A 22,959-nucleotide genomic window follows, 5' to 3' on the forward strand; every position below is an offset into this window, starting at 1 on the left:
TTTATTCACTTATCCAGGATGCAAGTCATAGTTGAAGGGAACTAGAGGCAGGCATCCATCAGCAGCAGATAGGAGGGAATTGGTCTGAGGCGTTACCAAGGGAATGGGGGATCTGAAGGTCACACTAGGAACTGGGTTGTCTTGTCTCCTTCAGACCTATGTCCTGACTCTGACAGGGGTTTATGCTGTCCTGGTATATTTTGTCAGTAGCTCATCAAAACCTAGAAATACCAGGATGATTCTGTGGAGGCTCAAGCCTGAGCTGAAACTGCAGCTATTTCTCTTTTGAGTCTAAGGACATAATGACCACTTCAAGTGGCCAGTTGGCACCAAGGCAGTCTCGCCCTGCTTGGCAGGAAGACATAGCAGCCCTCCACCCTTTACTCTCTGCAGCAGGCTCTTGCTTCTCCACCAAATTCATCAGTCTTCACTCTGGTTTGGAGCAAATTCAGAATTTCTGCAGAATTTATGCATGCAGAATTTCTGCATTCAGAATATTCTGGTTTGAAATATTTTAAATATTTTATTGCACAAAGTAAACTCGGGATAATTTTACCAATGCCAGACTGTCATTCTTAATAAAAAGTTCCCACTTATTGCTGGGGGTGGGGATGTATCTCCTTTAGTTTCAGGTCTCACAAGGTTAAGAAGAAGGTGTCTAAGGCAGAGGAACTGTGTGGATCACCATCTCCTGCCTGCTCCCACCGCTGGGGGGGCTCTGATCAAGTGCATACATCCTGCTGTGCCGTGTCTGACGCAGCTCTCGGATGGGAAGTGCTCAGAGCAGGCACATCCCATCTCTCCAGGCTCCTTTGTACGCCTGTCATCGTGCTGCACTGGGGCATCGAGGGGCCTCTTTGTAGCTGGGGTTTTGGTCGGAGTTTCGGTGAATTCGCCTGGGAAATTTGGTGCTGAGTGCTGTAAAGAGGTCTTTTCTTACCCCCCTGTTTTGTGTGTGCCTTTTTCTTCCTCTAGGATACCGAATTTATGACCTGACGATGAACCCGCACTACCAAGTAGAGCTTGCAGTGGGAGAAAAACTTGTTCTCAATTGCACCGTAAGAACGGAGCTGAATGTAGGAATTGATTTTAAATGGGACTACCCTTCTGTCAAGGTAAATCCATGATAACGTAAAGGTGCCAACATCACAACGAAATTTTATTTAATTATAATGTCACTCCCCTCTTTATAATATTGACAAAGCAGATGATAATATACAAAGAAATTGCTAGTATACAGGTGTGCAAAGTGTGACAGGAGGAATAACAGTAAAATTCCCAAACACTTCTGTCTTTTATTTATTACAGGAAAAACGTGCAACCATAAGGGATTTAAAAACCACTGCAGGAGAAGTAAAGAAGTTTGTAAGCACTCTTACCATTGACAGTGTGTCCTTAAGTGACAAAGGTCGATATACTTGCGCAGCATCCAGTGGCCGTATGAACATGAAAAACAGCAGTTACTTCATTATCCATGGTATGGCATCTTCCACTTCAGTTTTGTTGGTTGCTTCGGATTTGGGATTGATTACTGGGATGCAGAAGGCATCTCCGTGATGAATCAAATGACAGCAATGAACCAAACTGCAGCTATAGTATTTCTCTTGCACCCACTATAGGATTATTTTTATACCACAAGCTTAGCTAATTATAAGATTTTAAAGGATTGCCAGCATGAGAATGGCCCATTTTTAATCACTGAGTCTGACAGAGGGTTTTATATTTTCAAGGAGACTGGTTTTCCTGAGGTCTGATTTCAGGGGTCTGAATATTAATGGCTCTTTTTTTTTTAACATTCAAACTTATTATGCGGCACAGTGATTCAAGGTAGACTCAGTTTTCTCCTGGGTTCTTTCTATTTCTCTTCAGGAACCAAAACCAGATCATGTGCTATAGTGCATGTACCAGATATTAAGTTGATACCATCCTAAATCTTCGCCAAAAGGCTAATCACTGTCTTAGTCTGAATGCAAATTTATAACTTATAACAAGTAACATAAATAATTTCAAAGTATTCTGTGACTGCAATGGTTCACATACATACTTGAGAAGAGGCTGAAAGTATCTAACTTTATCAAATTATAGTTTTGAATACTATTATTTCCTGGAATGAGTAGATCAAGCCAGTTTTATGATATTTATTTATTTATAGATATATATAAGTCTGAGAGTTGGTGTGCCATCCTGAGAGATGAGTCTTGTCTCTGCTTTCCAGGGCTCCCTGGTGGGGGAACTGGTCTGCTCCTCTGTGCAAGGAAAAGGACTGGGTTTTCATGGTGGTTCCAGAGCCCACCAGCTCTCTCCACTTTGGAGCCAACTGCGCTTTACCAGTGGCGTCCTATCAATCTCCTCTATTTGTCATCTGCTCTTAAGTGCTAACCCGAACAAAGACCGCTTACGCTTTTGTTTACATGGAAAGACAATTTCATTTAATTTTTTTCAGAAAGTCCTTTTATTCACCTGGAAAGAATGGAGAATGCGGTCGAGACAAGGTTAGGTGATACAGTCAAAATTCCCGTCAAGTTTAAAGGATATCCTCCCCCAGAGGTGAAATGGTAAGAATCGGGACACAATGTGTTTGAAAAACTGAGCTATTCTTAGTCAAGGTAAATCTCTAAAGTATTCAAAGTGCTCTATATTTTCTTCAGGTATAAAAATGGAAAAGCCATCAATGCAAATCATACAGTTAAACTTGGCTACACATTAGTGATCACTGAAGCAACTGAAAAGGATGCTGGGAATTACACTGTTGTCCTTACAAACCCTACTAACAAGATGCAGAAGAGACATACATTTACCCTGCTTGTGAATGGTAAGTGGTGTACAGGGACACTTTTCTTTCATGTGTGGGTGTGGTGTATTACCATTCTTAGGATTAAATTCATCCCAGAACTATGAAGATTTAGGTGGGGGTGGTGGCCAGGAGGAGACCACTTGAACCTGAGCCCTAGGAGGGCAGAGGTGGCTTGTCTCTCCTGGCTCGAGGATGTGCTGGTCGAGAGGCTGGAGACTTCTGGTGTTGTGATGATACTTTGTGTGTGGTTTTTGTTTTCTGTATATTATTTCTTTGCCTCTGCATCCTGCTCTTTTTCTGCCTTCCTTGCTGGCCGTGCTGCCAGAGTCCTCCCCCACCCCGCTCCATCCTGGCCCTGGCCCGCCTCGCCCATCCTTCCTGCCCCACACCGGCTGTCCCTCCTCTTCTGCCCTGCCTTGTGCAACCCTCCTCCTTCTCCTCCTCCTCCTTCTCTTCCTCCTCTTCTCTGCTCCCGAGGAAACAGCCTAACCCCCATGCTTTGAAGACAGAAGGTCTTGGAAAGGGCAGCGAGGCTACATGCAGTGGGATCAGGGCTGGGGAATAATATGCATTTAACTGTTGGGGATGGTGGTGGGAATTCAAGGGCTGCATTTTAAACCAGGAGGTAGTAAAGGGAGATTTTATAGGAGATAGTAGGCATTGTGTCTTGAGGGCCTGATCCTCAAAGTGTTGGGCAGGTTCACCTCTTCCCAACATGTCCTTGTTCCTTGGAGGTGCTCTGCGTTGCACTTGGACGTGGGGCACAGTGTGCATTAGTCACGGTGGGTCTAACGTGTGTAGGCGGTGCTGCTGGGGAGCCGTTGGCGGGCGGTGTAACCTGCTGCTCTCTCCTCCAGTCCCCCCTCAGATCGGCGAGAACGCGCTGCTGGCTCCCGTCGACTCCTACAAATACGGCTCGACGCAGGCGCTCACCTGCACCGTCTATGCCGTCCCACCGCCTGCCACCATCCTCTGGCACTGGCAGCTGGAGGAGGAGTGCACTTTCAGCCCACAGTGAGTGCTAAGCCCTTGCCATCTTCTGCAGCTTATGTAGCTCTTGAGGGTTGTTTGGGTTGGAGGGGGTTTTTTGTCTGCATCCCTTGTCCGGGCTCATTACCGAGTGCAAACCCAATGGCCAATGAAGAAAAGATTGTTGTACTTAATAGGCAGGTCGTTGCTGGCAGGCTCTGCCGAGGTTGTCATCATTGGCAGTGAGTTGCAGAGGCAAGGGCCACCCGCAGCCAGGAGCCAGCAACGCCTGCATGTTGCCATCATGCCTTCTTGAAGGGCATCTTGGCGTGCGCAGGATTTCAAACGCAGCTATCTGCGTGCCCTCCCCTCAGACCTCCCCGTGGGATGCAGGCCCAAAGCTCCATCCCAAACAGCGGAAACTTGCTGTTTATGCTAATTATGGATCTTGGTGGTGTTTTTTTTTCTTACGCTCAAGTGCTGAGCGTGATGGTGTTCTTTATCTGTGTGAAAGTGTATCTCGGAGGAAGTGCACTGATTGATGTTGGGGAATGATAGAGAGAGTGCCTGACTGAGATTCACGCAGCTTCCCTTATCTGGGCCTGCCATAAGCCCAGATTTCCTTTAAAAAAAAAAAAAAAAACAGAAAAAAAAAAAAGCATTCTTCTTTCCTGTTGTTGTTTTTAAAATCATTTCCACTAGTTTCTTCCTTTGGTGCCTGGTTGCTTCCTACACAATGGCTACTGTCCTCAAGAAATTCTTGTAGGGAGTTCAGTGATTTCTGTGTCTCTCTGTCTTCCTTTGAACTAAATTAACTTGAATCATCCATTTATGAATGGAGGTTTGTTCCCAGAATAGCTGCTTCCCTCCAAGCATCCTGATTGAGCTGACACAGGCAGATTAATTAGGAAATTCACCTTTCAGCTTGGGGGTTTCTTATTTTACAGAGCACAAAGGTCTCAGAAGGTTATAGGGTGCAATTTAATAGAAATGTCTCCAGAAACATACTCTTCCCTCCCAGATACAGGCTGTGGCCAGTGATGCATCTGATTTATAGCTAAATATCTGCATATTATAAAAAGAACATAAACCCACTCTCCTGAAGGGCGAATATTCATCTTATATAATGCATATGTCTCTACTTCTATCTCAGGAAGGTTCGCTCAGGAGCCAATCCGTATGCATGCAGGAAATGGAAAGTGATCTCGGAGAGAAAGGGTGGGAATCAGGTTGAAATTAAGCACCGAGTCGTTACTATTGCTGGGAAAACAAAGGTGAGCAGATTTTCTTTCCTGTTGGTTGGGGATGATTAGCCCTGTTCAGCAGTCCGCGTATCTGGAAATATATCACTAGAGATGAGACTCTTTTCACGAAACGTTAAACTTGGGGCTGTACTCGCAGCTAGTCATGCAAGCTTCTACTGAAGCCAATAGGCAGAGGTAGACACTTTCAGGTCCTTTAGACACTGACCCAAAGTGAGTCTCCATTGAGGAACATAACTTACTTTTAGATTTCAGTGTTTACCTTTTAGCAGTTTGAAGTTAGGTGAGTTAATCTTGCCAATTAACTGTAATAGGGAGAAGCTGGAGAGACTGAAGACCAGAAAAAGTTGTGGGTGCAGCATTTATTAACACATATACTGAAGTCTGCCTTCTGGCAGGCTGCTTTTTTTTGTTTTCTTTTCCTGATTGTTACAGACTTAAGGAAAAAGATGTAAACATCAGGAGGGGACTGTGCTCCTGCTGTGCCGTGGATTTGTGCTGCAGAGGGATTTTTGGTTGTGCAGATATCTGCAGAGCACTTTGCCGAGCTGTTGAGGTGGTTGGGCTCACATATGTACTTTAGCACTGGCGCAGTATGAAATTGCTCGATTGTTCTTTTGTAGACGGTGAGCACCCTCATGATTCAAGCAGCGAATGTATCTGCTTTGTATAGATGTATGGCTACAAACAGAGCTGGGTCAAGTGAGAGAGTTATCTCCTTTCATGTGACCAGTAAGTATACCCTGTTGAGGACAGCCATGTTAAATTAATGTTATTTCATCTATTTTGCTAATGATAAGTGCCTCAACATTGTTGTCTGATTCTCGTCCTTTATAAAATCCTTTCATTCTTTAGGAATTTAGGTTTTTCTAAGGTTTTCCTAATGCAGCCTTTAAAGTCACCACCTACCTTCAGCCAAGTAGTTAGTTCTGCTGGCACCAGTGGAGTGGCAGTCCCGTGAACATGATGCAAAATGGGCACTGTTGTCCCGAGAGCGATTGCTATTGGGCTTTTGCCGTCTCTTAAAAGAGTTACGGAGAAATTATGGTAGTGTCACAAAATGAGTAAAGATGTATTGTAAAAACTAAGAGTAACATTTTCAAAAACAGTAGCAAAGAGCTTCTGTCTTCTTGAAAATCAGTCCCCATATTCACATACAGAAATAATATTTTAATCCAAATCTAAAAATGAACTGTAAGATAATGCTAAGAATCATCTTAGGTTGCCAGAAGTTTCTACAGTAAAAGGAACTATATTCTTTACACAGGTCTTTCTTTGATCCATTTTAAATGTATTGGTTTTAATGAGACTGTACTCTATATAAATGATTGATTGATTTTTCAGTGTTTTGTTTCCATATTTACAACTGGCCAAGATGAGAATAAGGCTATATTTGTAAAATGGCTTTTTCAAGTTGCTGTTGGCAGAAAAATGTGCAACCTAACAGGAATTTCTTTTATTTTTTTCAACTTGCAGGGGGTCTTGAAATTAATCTCCAGCCTCGGAATCAGCTCACAGAGAAGGACAACATGTCCTTGCAATGCACGGCGGACAAATTCACCTTTGAGAAGCTATCGTGGTACAAACTCAGTGCTCACGCTTCGCAGACTCCCTTTGGAGGGCTGCCCATGCCTGTTTGCAAGAACCTCAATGCTCTCCAGAAGCTGAACACAACAGCTTCAAATACCAATGGTGAAAATGTCACCTTAGAGCTCATCCTCCGTAACATCTCCCTCCAAGATGGAGGAGACTATGTTTGCATTGCTCAGGACAAAAAGGCTAAAACACAGCACTGCCTGGTGAAGCACCTCACTGTTCAAGGTATAGATCTCTTACTGTGAACCAAAATGGGTGGTTGTGTATGAAAATAACTGCAGTAGTGTCAGTTTTTGGCAGGTCTTGAATGTGTTGGCTTAATGGTGCACACAATTTGTTAAATAGATTTAGACCATTTGTTGTAACATGGAGGTCTGGGGCTTGTCTGGGCAGCAGGGACTTACTATTTCATCAGTACCAGTGAGGAAACACTGACCGAGCCACTGTGCTGTGCAAGGAGATGAGTTTGGCTTTTGCACAAATAATGGCATGTGTTTAGCTCAATAGCCTCTCAATTTTACTTTTCAAAACACATTTTTCCCTCTAGCTGTATATGCCTGTGCGTATTCATAGCGTTAATCCTACTGCTTTGTGTCACTAACTCTTGAGTTTGAAGTAGTGTCTATAATTTAAAACTGTCACAAAGTGATGCTGGTATTCAGATGCAAGCAATGCAAGCTGATAATCAATCAGCTTTTCACACAAATAGTGATGACTTTGCTTTGGGACCTAGACATCTAGGCTGATTAGGCAGATTCAGGAAAATATCTATGCATGTTCATGGGCTGTCCTGAATGGGTGTCTGATGGACCAGCAGTATCAGACTTCTCGTAATGACCCTGGAAATAGAAATGTGAGGGAAGCAGTTTCTCACCTATTCCCTCAGCAGCCTGAGCAGTTACAAATTAAACCATCTAAAGCAGGTTACATCAATACTGTTAAAATTTTCTTGGCTATTATAATATTTCCATGTCATGTGGAATTTTAACTATGATCTTAACATGAACGCTGTGGCTGTTGGTGTTATAAAAGGATCTGAGACTTTGTTACTGGGTCAAGCGTGTAGAGTGTCATCAAGTGCTGTTACTGCAAAAATGGATATTTTCTTTAACGGTCAGTAATTTTGCCATGTTTTTGAACCAACAGAGCCCATGGCACCCACACTCGTAGGAAATCTGGAAAATCAAACAACAAACGTTGGTGAAACCATAGAAGTATCATGCACAGCGAATGGTATTCCTCCTCCAAACATCATGTGGTTTAAAAATAATGAAACCCTTGTTGAAGATTCAGGTGAGGATTCCTCCTTCGCTGTAATTTTCTGTCACCTAAGGACTTTCTTTCATGGGACTCACTGCTGATTTTCACCATGAAAAGTGTCATTTTGAATTTTTAACACAAAGTGGCATAAAAATAGCAGAACTAAGAATCATGATTTTTTCCAGGTATTGTTTTAAAAGATGGAAACAAAACACTGACCATACGTCGAGTGAGGAAAGAAGATGGAGGGCTATACACCTGCCTTGCCTGCAACGTCCTCGGATGCAGAAAAGCAGTGGCTTTTTTTTCAGTGGAAGGTTAGTGTTAGCTTCTTTCCCGATTGTACATGAAATCTTCATAATCACTAAAAGGAAAATCTGCTGGCTATCCTGATCGGAGTTCTGAAAAAAGATTTGCAAAAAGTCCTGACCATTCCTATCAAGCTCAAATTGGATGCTGTCATAGCCATCGTAATCCCAGCTGTTGAGGCTGATGCTTTCTTCTCCACAATGTTGTTTAGTGCTTTTCAACAAAAGCTGAATCGATCTTACCTGTGGTTGCAAAGACAACTCTGCCAGTCTATATTACATACAAACTTATACAACAGAACCTACCCAAACTTGCAGGTGTCTTGGGGCATCTCCATTGTCTTGGTAATGTAATTCAAGTCAGTAATGTCATACTATGTTTTTTAACAGTTGTAACTTTTTAAGCTATGTCATTGCTGTCACAGCATCTAAAAAAAAGAATGAAGACTTTGTGCAGTCTGTTGTGATTGCCGTCCCATTTCAGTGATAGGAACAGGTAGTGGTTTGGGGTTAGGGGACTCCAGCCTTAGTCCACCAAGCTCTGAAGGTAATGTTTATGAGGCCCGTCTCTCACTTGTTCCAGTCCAATTGTGGGACACCAAAATGCAATTTGCAATAATAAACAATAAATCCTAACAAGAGGTTAGTCTGCAGTCTGAGTAGCTGGAACCATAATGGACTTTCCACCAAGAGCTGCAGTGAGAAGCCTTGAACTCAAAGCTCCTTGCCCTTGATATTAGTACATTTGCAAAATTTAATCACTGAATCCTTCACAAACCTCTGTTTTACAAGTCAGAGTGATTGTCCGATCTGTTCCGTTAAGGTAATTAAAGCAGTATCCTGTTATTCTTATAGGTCCCATTAGGATATTAAGATGTTGGGCAATATGTTTACATGGGGTGGAAATTATCTGCAGCTGACATCAATGTAGATTTCAGCTGATGTGGTAAATATTGCTGGGGCATGTCTGTAAAAGTTGGAAATCTGTGTAGAACATACTGTTTCACTCCAAGAAATTTATAGTGCAGCTCACTGGGGTCACGCAATGGAGTGTGCTACTGTGTAGGAAAATCCGTATGGTGCAAGGGATGAAATACAGGAGCATGATGTGGCAAACGGGAGCTGAAGAAGAGAGCTGCTCCTGTGCATTAATAGATGTTCAAGTGGTATCTGCTGGAGACTATTTTACTGGAAAAGGGATGTTGGAAATAAGACCTTATTTTCATGTGTTCTTGTAGAACCGTGTTTTTTCATGCCCCGGCTGAAGCATGTAAAGAGACCAGAGAGAGATTGTTCTCTGGGTCATTCTCACAGCACTTTATTTACTATATGATGGGTTTTTTTCAGTTTCTGGAGAAAGAGTCATTCATTTTGCGTATTCTAAAACAATGATTTCTTTTTAAAATGTAAGATTTTACTTTTTTATGTTTGCCCAAGGTCCAGATACTGTCCTTGGAACAAATCTGCTGCTAAGAAATTGGTGGTGTGTAAAACAGCATGAAACTAAGCGTAATATTCCAACATAAAAACCCAAGCTTTTTGTTTTGTTTTGCTTTCGTTTCCTTGCACTTTTAAAACGAACCTTCAGAACAAGGACCTCTATTCTCTACTTTAATGAATGAACAAAACCAATATGCTTCCAACGATCACTCAGATATTCATTTATTTCTTCCCAGGCGCTGAAGAGAAAACAAATCTGGAGCTCATTATCCTCGTTGGCACTGCAGTGATTGCCATGTTCTTCTGGTTGCTTCTTGTAATCATCCTCCGGACCGTTAAGCGGGTAATGAAAAAAATTCTTTTACTGTCCTATCAGCACTGGTCTTGCATGACAAATGAGAGCTGACTTGAGGCCTTTTGTGTTGTTTCTTTCCATTGTTCTTAAATCAACAGACACATTTTTTCTCTCCATGCCGTAACATTCTTGCCTGGAACCGGGGGCACAGAAATTTGTTTTTAATTGAACAGGCCCTCAGAAGAGAAAAAATGTTTCAGCTTGTTTTGTTTATTAAAAAAAGGAAAAAAAAGTGCAAATAATTAACGATCACACTCACGATGATGACATGGCGTAGGGAAACAGTAGCCTGGCATTCCTGGGAAGTAGTGGAACACTACAAAGTGAGAAAATGGCACTTTGCCTGCACATCACCAGCAAAAAATCTGTGCAACTACAACTAATACTATTTTCCAGGCCAACGGAGGGGACATGAAGACTGGCTACTTGTCAATCATCATGGATCCTGATGAAGTCCCTATAGACGAGCACTGCGAACGGCTCCCTTATGATGCCAGCAAGTGGGAGTTTCCCAGAGACCGCCTAAAGCTAGGTGTGTCTTCATTGCACGAGCCATTTAGTGATACTGCAGCCAGCCCTGTGCTGGGGCATGTTTCAGGTCCTGGCTTGCCAAGGGGCTGCCCTGATGCAGGACCCCCAGGTGGGCTCTGTGGTCCCATAGGACATAATGCATCCTCTCCTTATTATCAGCCCTCTGTTAATTTCTGATACATAAAATCAGTTTAGAGTTTCTGTTTGTTGTGCATGTTTTGCCCACTGTGCCAGGCAAATAAACAGGAGTATGTTCATCTTCTCACTTCAAGGTAAACCTCTTGGGCGTGGAGCTTTTGGCCAGGTCATAGAAGCAGATGCATTTGGGATCGACAAAACTGCTACCTGCAAAACAGTGGCAGTCAAAATGCTTAAAGGTAAAAGTGATGACTAAAACTTCACCTTGAATACACAATATAGGGATAATTGCCAATACTATAACCAGTAGACAGAAAAAAATCAAAATGTTTGTACCAATGGTGTATTGAAATTTAGCCTAACAGTTGGTGTCATGAAGCAATGATTAGAGAAAGTACATGCCTTTATCTCGTTGATAATTGGAGCAATGTGACTGTGGTTTCTTAGCCATTGCTTTATAGATCTACTCAGGTTCAGAACATAAACTTGCTCCTGCAAGAAATTCGCACGTGTCCATTTTTGCCTTATGCAGCCTAGTAGGGAGCTTTCTGCAAGTCTCAGACAATGACTTAGGCACGCTCCAAAATGAGTAATAGTTTTGAACAGCTTTCTGCTCACTTTAAATCATATTATAGTGCCTCGCGTTCGCCACAGGAACGTTGAAAGCTGCGGTTCCCAGACATGCTGTTCCTGAGGAGTACGTAGCTGGGGCAGCCAAATGCGGCTCCCAGTAGCCAGGGGCTGTATCCCATCCTGTGGTATACTGGAGGAAGGGTGGGAAAGCTGGGGGATTTCTGACAGTACAGTGTGAGCAGGCACAAGCACAGGCAAGACCTGTTGCAGACTCGTTGCAATGGGATGAGCGTGCAGTAATGACAACAAAAATTAGAAAGCCCTGTCCCTCCAGCTTCCTAGTGCTCAGGCAGCCTGCAGACAGCTGCTTCCTCCGCCCCTCTCTCCCCACTGCTTCAGCTCTTTCCTCTTCCCCTTCTATGCCTGCGGGATGAGGACACCAGCCATGTCTCCAGGCTTTTGGTGAGGCTGCAGGGTCAGGCATGTTTGGCCTTGACCCTGTCTCCCCCAGTCCATGGACCCATTGGACCCTTAGCATGGACCCCAGCAAAGGCTATGGGACAATGTTTCTAGCTCCTCTTGGCTGGGAGGGACAAACGGCAGAGTAAAACTGCTCAAAAGGTCTGTAGGAAAAAAGGTGTTTGCTAATCTGGATTGTTTGTATCCCTGTTCTGATGTACGGCCCTTGGCAAACTTTGGAAAATGTTTAAAAGCAGAGCAGAGCCAGCCCTGTCATGCATGTGCCTAGCTTTCATCAGTGTCCTGCAGCATAGCTGATCCATGCTACCAACCAACAAGGCTTCCCACTAGATGGGCTGGAAAAATAACAGAAGAGAACGCAGAGGAGAGGAATATCTTTCTGTCTGTGATGCTCCTGATCTGTGTTCTTTTACCTCTGCAGAGGGTGCAACCCATAGTGAGCACAGAGCACTTATGTCGGAGCTGAAGATCCTCATTCATATTGGCCACCATCTCAACGTTGTCAATTTACTTGGAGCCTGCACAAAGCCGGGGGGTGAGTAACTTCTCAGTGGGTGGAAAGGTACTAATGAAAACACTATTTCTGCCATTTCTGCTGCATAGAAAATTGTGTTTCAAAATTAAGATCTGGAAGAAATTTTCTTAATTTTTTAAAAAGAAATTGTGATAAGAGTGAGCAGGTCCAGAGGCGGAATAAGGGCTCAGAAGCCTTGAGTTCTACATGCAGCTCCATCCCTTAGTTGTTCTATCACTACTTTTCTGTACCTCAGATCCACTTTTATAGTGGACACGCCACGTGTAACAGACTTTGGGTCTGAGTCTAGTACCAGATTGAACAAGTTGGTCTTATTCTTGTCCTCAGCTACAGTGCAATTGCAAGCTGTGACTTCCCTCCCTGTCTTTGGATGGGCTCTGGTGCCTCTGTGTGTGTGTAGGAGGGGAGACTGCAATTTGGAGTCCAACTCTGGGTGGATGAACCTATTTTACTTTATAATCGGGGACAGATGTTTTGTTTAACAAATCCAGCACTGCACGCTAATTTGGAAGAAATTCAGTGTAAAGTAACTCAGTAATAATTTTTCAGGGAAGCTGACTTGTTGGCTTACTGTGGGATCAGAATTTAATTTGTAAAGTTCCATGACAGAAGTGCAGTAGTTGAAGGAAACATAATCCATAAATATTTCTTTCCTTGTTTATTCCATAATAAAATAGACATGGCAAATATCTGGAACCTAGGATGGAAATTTATCATTGTAGCACATCCTATACGAAGCAATTTGGGAATGAAATACCACATTTGGACTGTATATTAAGGCATGTATGTCTGAAACTGAGATTCCTGTTTTAAGTTTTTAGGACTTAAACTGCCTGCACAAAAATGCGTGGATAATCGTGTGTGTACTTTATTGCAGATGAGTGGTTAATTGCACCGAAGGTCATTCAAATATGTATTTCGCATCCTTACAATGTCAATTAGCACAGGTAGTTATCGGCACTTTAAGTATAAGGACAGCACTATACATTTTCACATGTCAAATTACGCCTGTGATTTTCAAATGTGCCCTCTTTTCCTTCTTTATACAGCAGAAAAGGAATCCTTTCCCTGCTTTGATTAGATTTTTTTTTTTTTGTTACTGGTATTTTTAAAAACCTCTGGGTAGTAGAATACTTCTTGAAATGTATGTACTTCCAGGCACAAACTATGCTGTGAGATAAGGTGGGATATAAATGATCTTTCTAAGGAATTGCTGTATGTGTTATACAGGCCCACTCATGGTGATCGTGGAATATTGCAAGTTTGGAAACCTGTCAGCTTACCTACGGAGCAAGAGGAGTGAATTTGTCCCGTACAAGGTAAGGAGTCAAGGTTAATGTTTGATTTGGTGGGTTTTTTCCACACGATGTTTCTGTTTCTAGTGCCGACGATAGTGGCAATCCTTGGGGACGCTGAATATCTGGTACTTCTCATGGGAATGAGAGATGGCAAAGACATCAGAGGTCATCTAGTCTTTCCCCCGGCCCCTGCAATGTAGCTCTTTTGTTATTGTTAGCTTAAAATGTGCAAAGGAACTGGGCTTCCACTATTTCCCTTGGCAGATTATTCTACACTTGGCCGTATGTGTCAGGAAGTTTTTTCTGATTATCAGCCTGAATTTTTTCCTTTCTTAGTTAAGCTCCAGACCACCTTAAATAACTGCACTCCCTGTTTAGTGTATATATACATCAGATATGTGTAGGTATCTTCTCTCCCGTGATTATCCTTTCTGCTATCCCCTTGGCTCATTGCTGAACCAGGTTATAAGTTTTTTTTTCTGTTAATCATTTTGTATAAGTGATGTATCTCATGAGTTTACGTTCAGCTTTTCACCTCCCAAGTCATTTGCAAAGCTGAGTTCCCATCACAACAGCCCCTCTTTGCACCCCGGTTTGAAAGCAGAGTGGGGATGGAGATTGGCATTTTCAAACTCATTTCTGGTTGCCTCTGCAAGGGGATCTGATTTCTGGAGAGGGTTGGGAGGATCCATCCCCTCCGAGGGTCAGACTGCCGGATGAAGAGCATGGCTGCGGGTACTCAGCACAGAGCATCATGCTCGGGACCCTACCTTTTTTACCCATAGCTGGGAGCGAAGATCCTGGGCTGTGCTCTACCATGCTGGTAGACCTGAACTTCAGTCTTCCTGCAGCTGCTGTGTTTAGATAAGAGCTTCTTCAAACTGCTTGTCAGTTCTCCAGGGGGTTATTTTTCTTTATCCTTGGAGTCATTGTTTACTATTTGATATTGGCAAAGGCAACTTGCTGCATCCTCTTGTGAGGTAAAAAGGATAAACAAATATCTGAGAGGCCTTGAAGGAAGAGGCAGGGTTTCACAAGGGTGCTGACCCTTGCTTACATAAGCAGTGGGGATGGGAATTGGCAACGGAAAAAAACAGCCCTGCCAGGGCAGAAAAGTCACCAAACCAAAGCAGGAGAAAATGGAAACATGGTGGAGGAAGCCTGCGGGGCTGGCATCCTCTCTAGAGGCATTTGGGGGCTTAGGGGAAGAAGGAAATAAATCAGATGTTGAGGGCTGCTAGGGTTTTGGCCAAGGTAGAGGTTTAGCGGAAGGGTCTTTGCAGCAGCAGGAGGTAAAGCTGTAGTAGTACAGAGAGACTCAGGAGTATGAGAGGGGGTTCAGCAGCATCCACGTGTGCTTCACAAGTGGTAGGCACCAGTGAGCTGAGAAGGCCAGCTCATCAGCGTGCATTTATTCCCAAGCACGCGGATATGTTGATGGGGGGTGGCTGGGAGAATGTGGGAGCAGGCTAAAGCCATGCTGTGGAGTGACAGAGGGTGCTTGAGCTGGTGAGCCTGCATGGCCATGGGTTGGGGTTTGCCGGCACCGTCACTGTGTCAGCCTGGTGCCCCAACCAGAGCTGCCCTGGAGCTGAGCGGCCGGTCATGCCAGTGCTGGGCTGCCCTCCCTGCCTTCAGTGGTGCCCATGGCACAGACCGTGGGGAGTGTCGTTGCCTCTCCCGAGGAAGCTTCTGGCACGTTTTCTGCTTCTAATTTCTCCCACCCTCTCCTCACATTTCTAGACCAAAAGTGCCAGGTTTCGGCAGGGGAAGGAAAACTATGTTGGTGATGTCTCCACGGACCTGAAGCGACGGTTGGACAGCATCACGAGCAGCCAGAGTTCAGCAAGCTCTGGCTTTGTGGAGGAGCGGTCCCTGAGTGATGTGGAAGAGGAGGACGGTAGGATATGTCTTCTCTTGGTGTTGGAACAGCTGTCATTGGTGGGGGCTGATGAGGGACATTGGGGACCATGTGATTTCCAAAGCTCCCTAAAAACTGTGTGCAGGGTATTTACTGGATAACCAAAGTTCCCAAGCTATGGATCATCTAGTTCAGCATCCCAAACCCCCCAGCCCAATCCCAGGTAATGTTCTGTCTGAAAAGGGTGCATTTTTAGTGCACTGCCTTTTGGAGATCTGTCTGTTTAACATTCCAGGGTCTTCAGGGAAAATCGCAGAGCACAAACTCCAAAGGCAGCGCAGAGAGGGATGTGCCAGGATGCTAACTGAATTTCCTCAATGTTTAGCCAGAAATTAATGTCATGAAATGCCATCTGCTTCACTGCTTATTAGCGGAGAGGTTGATCTGCCTTCCCTCTGCGCAGGTGGTCTGCCAGGAACAGGAAACCTGAATTATCCTCTCATTCAAAGCCTGCCCTGGATATGCGTACCCTCTGCAGCAGTTTCACTGATGCATGTTCTCCATTGGCAGGGAGAGCACAAAGTGCTCAGTGCTGCCAACATGTTTCAGAGACTGCTGATTTCAGCAAGTGGTGGGATCAGGCTGGTCAGGAGGGAGGCCGTAGCTCAACCGCCTGTACTTTTACTAAAAGTCATTTAATGCAAAGGAAAACATCAGTATGTTAACAGGGAAGATGATCTTGTGGTTTCAATGCGGTCCTAATAGGTAATGTCAGGCATGCACTTTATGCTCCACACCATTTTGGTCCTTTTCAGACCTCTCTGGTGTAACCACTGACCCTCTGAGCTGGGATGTTGTAAGAAGTACGTAGACCTAAAGCAGGCCTTGAGATGAGGGTTTTAGCCACCAGTGTTGTAGTTCTTGGTGGATTTCTTCTTAAAATCAAGAGCTGAGTAAAGTCACTGAGTTGTTTATTTCAGCAGGAACTAAATGCCTAGGTATCTTTGGATATTTGAGTACGTTATTCCTCCAGGTCACTAGAAGATGAGGTTAAGGCTTCTTCTACCCTAAATTAGCAGGGCTTTTTGTGAAATTCAAGTCTTTCTCCCCATGGCACATTCTTCCCCTGTAAGGACTAGGTGGGGCCTCCCTCTCATCGGTTTCCAAATTCAGCTGCTGAAACCACAGCAAGCTTTTCCTGTCCTAGGAACTCGTGAGCTGAGTTTTCGTTGTTTTTCTTTTGGTATTGTTTCATAAATCTTTCCACTGGTGGGAACTCTGGAAATAAGCAAGGAGGCCTGGGGTATAACCCATCATCTCAAAGTTTATTTTACACAGGACCAGTTTGGTGTAAAATGGGTTGTTAGTGATAATTATACAGCCAAAAAAGGGCTTGGTTTGCTCTTCCAGTTCAATGTGGCATAAGGTTAAGATGGACTTTTACCTAAGAAGCAGTTACGGGTGAAATCAGTGACAAAAGGCATGTTTGACTGTCATCTGATTCTTTGCAGCTGGTCCTGAAGACCTTTGCAAGAACCCTTTGACCATGGAGGACCTCATCTGTTATAGCTTCCAGGTGGCGAGGGGAATGGAGTTCTTGGCTTCACGCAAAGTAAGGAACTTCTCAGGAAGAGTGGCATGTTATTTATTTGACTGTAGGAAATAGTGTTGTATGTCTATAGAAGGAAACAGCATGTTCATCTTTGGACTAGCAGTCATCTGCAACATTTTCTTTTTGCCCTAAGACGTACCCAGATCATTAATACTACAGAGTGAAACAGCCCATGTATTTATTGACACAAATGTTAGTGATCTGTATAAGGTTTACGGGTCACCAATTCATAGAAGAATGATTAAGTAGTTGGAGGAGGGGAGCTGACTTGTGAGGACAATTAAAGGAATTAGGAATAAATCCCTGGTAACCAGAGATAAACTGAAGTAGGAGTTTGCTCTAAGGAGGTTGCCTGTAACTTGTGCAGTGGGATTGGAAGGGCAGTGTCGGGAGACGCGATGCTCACCTATGAAACTTCGTGGATGACTCCTTGGAGAGTCTCTTGCCAAAGACACCCTGGCAGTCAATAGCACCTCACCTGCATTTTGGCCTTCTAGAAGTGCTTTTCTGTGGTTTGATCGTAAATATGTATAGTACATGTTTCAAAGGATGCAAATTCCAGCAAGAACAAGGAATTGCCTGCAGTTGTATAGAAACAGAAAGTACTTAGAAATGGGAAAAGGAAATAGAAGCAGGGAATATAACACTGCTTTAGAGTGCAGGCTAGGTGTTGAAGAGCAGACTTCAGAGTCTTCTCTAAAAACATACATTTGTCTACATTTTATACATCCTGGTTGGTGTGTATATGTAAAAGGATGTCTTTCCAGGATCTGTATTTCTAGGCCATACTAGAAGTAAATCTGCAGCCACTTTCAGAGCCTGGCTTTTTTACTTCAGTCTATTGAGGCTTGAGTTTTGAAGTCTTTGGGTTGCTGGCTAAGCTGTCATTCTGCATAGGTAAAGGCATAGACTTTTCTGTCTGTAGTCAAGATTAATTTGCGTTGGAATCAAATTGGTGTTTCAGTGTGGTATGTTTTTCAGAGAGAGAGTGGAGTACACAGATTTGGGTGAACCTAAGTAAATCTAAAGGTAATCAGATCTGAACCTGTTTTGTGTCAGCTTCTTAGGGTAATTAATTAGCTAACTTCAAAGGGCCTCTCTGCATAGTGGATAAACAGATGTATGTTTGGACTTGGGAACACAAGTCTCCCTGAGCCAAATCAGTTGTGACCATCACAAAAGCACTTAAAATCAGTAACTGTTGATGCTGAGGTTTCTTTTTCTTAAAAGGTTTTAAGAATTATCTGGCCTTTGAGGGTAGGAGAGCACATATGTGAAAGAGATCAGCCCTGTGGACGGAGCTGTGACGACAGGCAGCATATGAAGTTGTTTACTTCTCTTTGCAGTGCATCCACAGGGACCTGGCTGCTCGTAATATCCTCTTGTCAGACAATAACGTGGTCAAAATCTGTGATTTTGGTTTGGCTCGAGACATCTACAAAGACCCAGATTACGTCAGGAAAGGAGATGTAAGTTTCAGATTCTCTATTTGAGAGAATTAATATGAAGTCAGGACTCCCTTTTTTTCACCTTAAATGGGTTTGTGGAAACTCCGTGTTTTGCTAAACTGTGATACCTTTTTGTTTACGGAAATGCTTTCAGGCCAGACTACCCCTAAAATGGATGGCACCAGAAACCATTTTTGATAGAGTATATACCATTCAGAGTGATGTATGGTCCTTTGGAGTTCTCCTGTGGGAAATATTTTCATTAGGTGAGTCTCTTTAATTTTACTGAGCTATCTTAAATTTTAAACAACACAGTCTGAAGAAAACAGTCAAAGTGTTCTTGGATCCTCTTTAGCATTCTTTTTTACTTCTTGAAAATTTCCTGGTTATTTTCTCCATCAAAATAAAATACTCAAATTTCCTTAAAAATGCAAATGTAGGAACATGGACTTGAAATGCTTCTTCATACAATTTCAGTATGTGATTATGTGCCTCATTTACTCAATCAGTTGCTGTTGCCATCATAAATACAAATTGTTTGCACATCCAAATATACCGAATTACCTTATTAACTCAGGCCATAGCAAATTATTTGTTTGAAAATTAATCCCAGAATTTAAGAGTCTAATGCATTAAAATTACTGTTGCTCTCATTTTAGGTGCGTCGCCGTACCCTGGAGTGAAAATCGATGAGGAATTTTGCAGAAGACTGAAAGAAGGAACAAGAATGAGAGCACCAGACTATACAACACCAGAAATGTGAGGAACTGTTCTTCCAGCTACCCACATTTACCGCACAATAATAGCAGGTGCTTGAGCAAGCAATGGGTGCTGTTTTCTTTATGCTGATATTTCAATGGGCTTTGTCCTTCTAGGTACCAAACAATGCTGGATTGCTGGCACGGAGATCCTAAGCAGAGACCAACTTTTTCAGAGCTGGTGGAACACCTGGGGAATTTACTGCAAGCCAACGTCCGTCAGGTACCTGAAATGTATTCTCTGGTTGGTAAAACCACCAGCTGAACCCTGCCTGTCCTGCCAGCCACCATGAAATCCCACAGCCGTGTACTGTCCGCTGGAGCCGTTGGGAAGTGGAGGCTTCTTCCGCCGCTTCTGTTACTGACCAGCGGTTGGGGCAACTGGAAGAGAAGAATGACCTGAAGGGCAAAGATCGCAGATGTCTGTTGTGGTAACCAAAAGCCACCTTGCCCTGCCAGCAAGGGCTTCCCATGACACCACCGCTGTGGTTACTTAGCTGTCCTGCTGAGAAGTTGTTGGCACAGGCTCAATTCCCTGATCTCTCTGCATAATGCAGAGGCATTTTGGCAGGTAGCTCCTATTGACCTTACTGTGCCAAAGATAGATATCTTAGCATATGTGAGGATGTGGGACGCAGTGTTTTTAATGACTCTTCTGGAAGACAAGGATACGGGCATTTCACTGCCTGTCAGCAGCTTCATACAGATAAGTGTATTAAGACTTGTCCAATGTATGGGTGTTGTGGTAAGAGAGCCCACTGCTTTCAGGTGGGGTACACAGGCCTCCCTCCCTGCTGGGTTCTCCCATCTTGTAGCTCCCTCTTCATGTACCACAAATGTGGACAAGGCCAGGGCAATAGATGTGAGCACTCAGATGAAGGAGGCTGGATTTTGCCACATACTCTCCTATTAGACTAGTTCTCCCTTTCCAACCTATTGGTAGTGATGGGAATTACCTGTCCTTCCAAAGTATCGTGTCCTCTGTGCATACCAAAACTCAGAAAGGATAGAATCTCTTCGCTTTCCTACAGAGCAGCTTGAATCTTATGTATCACAGAATCATAGACTAGCTGAGGTTGGAAGGGACCTCTGGAGGTCATTGGTCCAACTGCCTGCTCAAGGACCTGGAGCTGGCTGCCCAGGACTGTGTCCAGGTGGTTTTTTACTATCTGTCTCCAATGATGGAGACTCCACAGCCTCTCTGGGCAACCTGTGCCAGTGCTTGATCACCCTCACAGTGAAAAATGTGTTTCTTTGTGTGTTCAGAACATACTGTATGTATATTTGCCCATAACCTAATATGGTTGGATTACTAACGATTTAGACTCTCTTGTCATAAACTGTAGTGTACTGTGACTATAGAAGACAAACATGATTTACTCTCTGACAACTAATAGCTAATTACACATGTGTCATATTGTAGTCCAAAAGGGTTAAATGCAAAAACATTAGAGAAAAGGGGGAATCTACAAAGTTTTTTCTTATGGGACTATAAATAGGTGTGCAGTACCGAAGGGTGCATAATCCAGTTTTTCTCTTCATACTTTAGACCAGAAATGCAAACAAGTGGAAGAAATTTTTAAAAATGTTATCGTTGTTATTCACATGAGTTAGATGCCAAAGTATTGATAGGAAACTTCCCTTTTTGCTATCTCCATGTCATTCTTTTTTTCATTTACTTCTTATACTTAGTTTAGGCTTTATGATTCATATGCTGTAGTCCAACTCAATCTCACTTTCAGTTTAAGGTTATTTTTTTTCCCTCAGGGTCATGTTCTTTGTGTCATTGCAATTCAAACATTACTAAAATTTAAATTTTTTATTTCAATGACATCAAGAAAAAGTTCAGTTTACGCATTATGTTATGGTATGTCATATATAAATCTCTTTATTGAAAACTACTTGGCAGTGGCTCTTACTAAGTTTCCCTCTTTTAATGAAGCTGCTACTGCAAGGATGGTATAATGCTCATAGTTTAATAAAACAGCCAAGGTAGCTCTGTGGGACTGCTGCATTCCACACGTACGTGTGTGTAGCCCTTTATGTCTGTGTATCTCTGTAGCCTTATTTAATTTTTGTATTTTTTCACTGCATTCTACAGGATGGTAAAGACTACGTTGTCCTTCCTTTGTCAGTATCGCTGAATATGGAAGAGGATTCGGGTCTCTCTCTCCCAACTTCACCTGCTTCCTGTAGGGAGGAAGAGGAAGTCTGTGATCCTAAATTCCATTATGACAACACAGCAGGAATTAGGTATTTTATATGGTGGACATCCTACTGGGGCCTCTGGGCAGGTTTTGTTCATGCTGGGGGCAGGGAAAATGAAAGGAAGAGACTTCAGCTGCCTGGTCCATATTTAACCTCCTCCATAGGGATAAGAATGAATCTGTAGAGTTTTTGCAGGCAAAATCTAGTTTCTTACCTCCCCAATTGCTAGGGAATTTTTTTTTTTGCTACCCTTTCAAGATTTGGTATCCTCATTCAAAAAACCACAAGAATACTTGTTATTTAGTTTTTAAGAACCAGAACAAATACAAAGTTTTACCAATCCAGTTCAGTTGTGTTCACACTCTTGTATTGCAGCTCCCTAAAATATTAATGGTAATAGATCTGTCATTAATAACGTCCCTGGCATTTCCCCTCCTAAAGTGAAATGTTGGTAAATAGGTCATGAATTGATAGCCAAGGGGAATACAACCTAAATACTGTCATCACTGGATTTTGTCTGCTGCTTGCTTCTGCTGGGCTGCTGAGGCATCCACGATGGACCAATAGTGGTAGATGCTGTTGGGTATTGTGGCAGAGGTGGCTACCCTGGTAAGAAGTTTGTAATAATGCAGTTAAGCAGTGCTTATGTTGGACATTGTGAGGGCCTCAGGCATAGGATGTAAGGGAGAAAGATATTTTCCTCATCCAGTGCTGTCTAAGATCAAATTCAGCTGCTTAGATGCTGGGAGCCGTAGGGTGCTTGCTGCAATCTCAGAAGAAGGGGAAGGATAGGAGATGGATCCAACCGTCAGAGCAGAGATGGACTCTGCTGGCAGTTTTCATGTCGTTTCCACAAAATGGAGCCCTATCCCTCACTGCTTGTATTATATCCACCAAAGACAAACAAAGTTCCCAATGATTTTGAGTACCACGGGATTACATTTTCATGCAGTCCTGGAAAAGACTAGGTAGGCACAGTGCATTTCACACTTCAGTTGAACTTATGGTCCTAGAGCTGAACTCGCAACCCCATGTTTTAGTAGTGGGGCAGTCAAAAATATAAATATTTAAAAGGCACAGAAGCATAATTTAACACTGAAAACATCACACCTATTTTCCACTTCTAATACTTCCTATGTGGCTTTTCCCGGTCCCCACTTCCTGTTATGAACAGAAGTAAAACCTCTCCATCAACCTTTTAAAGAGACTTTGAACCTCTTTCTGTTGTCTTACGGTGTGACAGGGGTTGTAAGAAAGCACTTCTGGAAACCATAATAGGAGAGGCAAAGGGGGGAGCTTCAGACATGTTTTGAGCCTTTATACTTCGGTTCCGGTAGCTGAAAATGATTTTGTAGGCACGGATCTTGCTATACGCGTTGTGGAAAAGATTGATCTGTTCAGTAATGTCTTTATCAGTCTTCACAAAAGTACTATCTATGAGCAGAGGCTGATAAATACAATCTCTAAATCAAAGCTGTAGGAGACGAAGCAAACACAGAGAAAACACAGAGAATATTGAAGAATATTTAAATT

The 22,959-nt window shown here is 43.2% G+C and overlaps 1 protein-coding gene across 1 annotated transcript in view; it reads left to right on the top strand.

Annotated features, from left to right (window-relative positions):
• The window catches only part of KDR (kinase insert domain receptor), a 32,171-nt gene that overhangs the window by 4,364 nt on the left and 4,848 nt on the right, over positions 1-22,959 (top strand). The window contains exons 6-27 of the mRNA XM_082315218.1: positions 976-1,115; positions 1,309-1,477; positions 2,444-2,555; positions 2,649-2,812; positions 3,652-3,808; positions 4,917-5,037; positions 5,649-5,757; positions 6,502-6,846; positions 7,768-7,914; positions 8,067-8,198; positions 9,866-9,972; positions 10,381-10,516; positions 10,788-10,892; positions 12,128-12,241; positions 13,472-13,560; positions 15,283-15,439; positions 16,912-17,012; positions 18,359-18,481; positions 18,615-18,726; positions 19,120-19,219; positions 19,336-19,441; positions 21,320-21,471. Of these exons, the coding sequence (XP_082171344.1) occupies positions 976-1,115; positions 1,309-1,477; positions 2,444-2,555; positions 2,649-2,812; positions 3,652-3,808; positions 4,917-5,037; positions 5,649-5,757; positions 6,502-6,846; positions 7,768-7,914; positions 8,067-8,198; positions 9,866-9,972; positions 10,381-10,516; positions 10,788-10,892; positions 12,128-12,241; positions 13,472-13,560; positions 15,283-15,439; positions 16,912-17,012; positions 18,359-18,481; positions 18,615-18,726; positions 19,120-19,219; positions 19,336-19,441; positions 21,320-21,471 (2,998 nt within the window). The remainder of the gene's footprint in view (positions 1-975; positions 1,116-1,308; positions 1,478-2,443; positions 2,556-2,648; positions 2,813-3,651; positions 3,809-4,916; positions 5,038-5,648; positions 5,758-6,501; positions 6,847-7,767; positions 7,915-8,066; positions 8,199-9,865; positions 9,973-10,380; positions 10,517-10,787; positions 10,893-12,127; positions 12,242-13,471; positions 13,561-15,282; positions 15,440-16,911; positions 17,013-18,358; positions 18,482-18,614; positions 18,727-19,119; positions 19,220-19,335; positions 19,442-21,319; positions 21,472-22,959) is intronic.

This window comes from Platalea leucorodia, assembly GCF_965183815.1.
Source record: "Platalea leucorodia genome assembly, chromosome: 6".
Classification (NCBI taxonomy): domain Eukaryota; kingdom Metazoa; phylum Chordata; class Aves; order Pelecaniformes; family Threskiornithidae; genus Platalea; species Platalea leucorodia.